At 59.5% G+C, this 294-nt stretch overlaps 1 protein-coding gene across 1 annotated transcript in view; it reads left to right on the forward strand.

Annotated features, from left to right (window-relative positions):
• Nucleotides 1-294, forward strand: part of EMH_0024090 (uncharacterized protein) — a gene marked incomplete at both ends in the record, with an annotated part of 9,151 nt that overhangs the window by 7,383 nt on the left and 1,474 nt on the right. Inside the window, one exon of the mRNA XM_013502250.1 lies at nucleotides 1-251. Coding sequence (XP_013357704.1) covers nucleotides 1-251 — 251 coding nt within the window. The remainder of the gene's footprint in view (nucleotides 252-294) is intronic.

The raw sequence follows: 294 nt of genomic DNA on the forward strand, positions 1-294 counted from the left end.
AAACACCACCGATAAACAGCAGCAGCAGCAGCAGCAGCAACAGCAGCAGCAGCAGCAGCAGCAGGTGATAGTAGGCGAGCAGCAGCAGCAGCAGCAGCAGCAGCAGCAACAGGTGGCAGCAGCTTCTCCCACAGCAGCAGAAGGGATCACTTCGTCGCCTACAGCAGCAGCAGACTCAGCTCCATCCGCAGCAGCAGCAGCAGCAGCAACACCAGCAACGACAACAGCAGCAGCAGGACCAGAAGCCTATGGTGCTGCAGCAACTGCTGCAGCTGGCAGCAAAGACACCGTGCA

This window comes from Eimeria mitis, genomic scaffold (assembly GCF_000499745.2).
Source record: "Eimeria mitis Houghton genomic scaffold, Emh_scaff867, whole genome shotgun sequence".
Classification (NCBI taxonomy): domain Eukaryota; phylum Apicomplexa; class Conoidasida; order Eucoccidiorida; family Eimeriidae; genus Eimeria; species Eimeria mitis.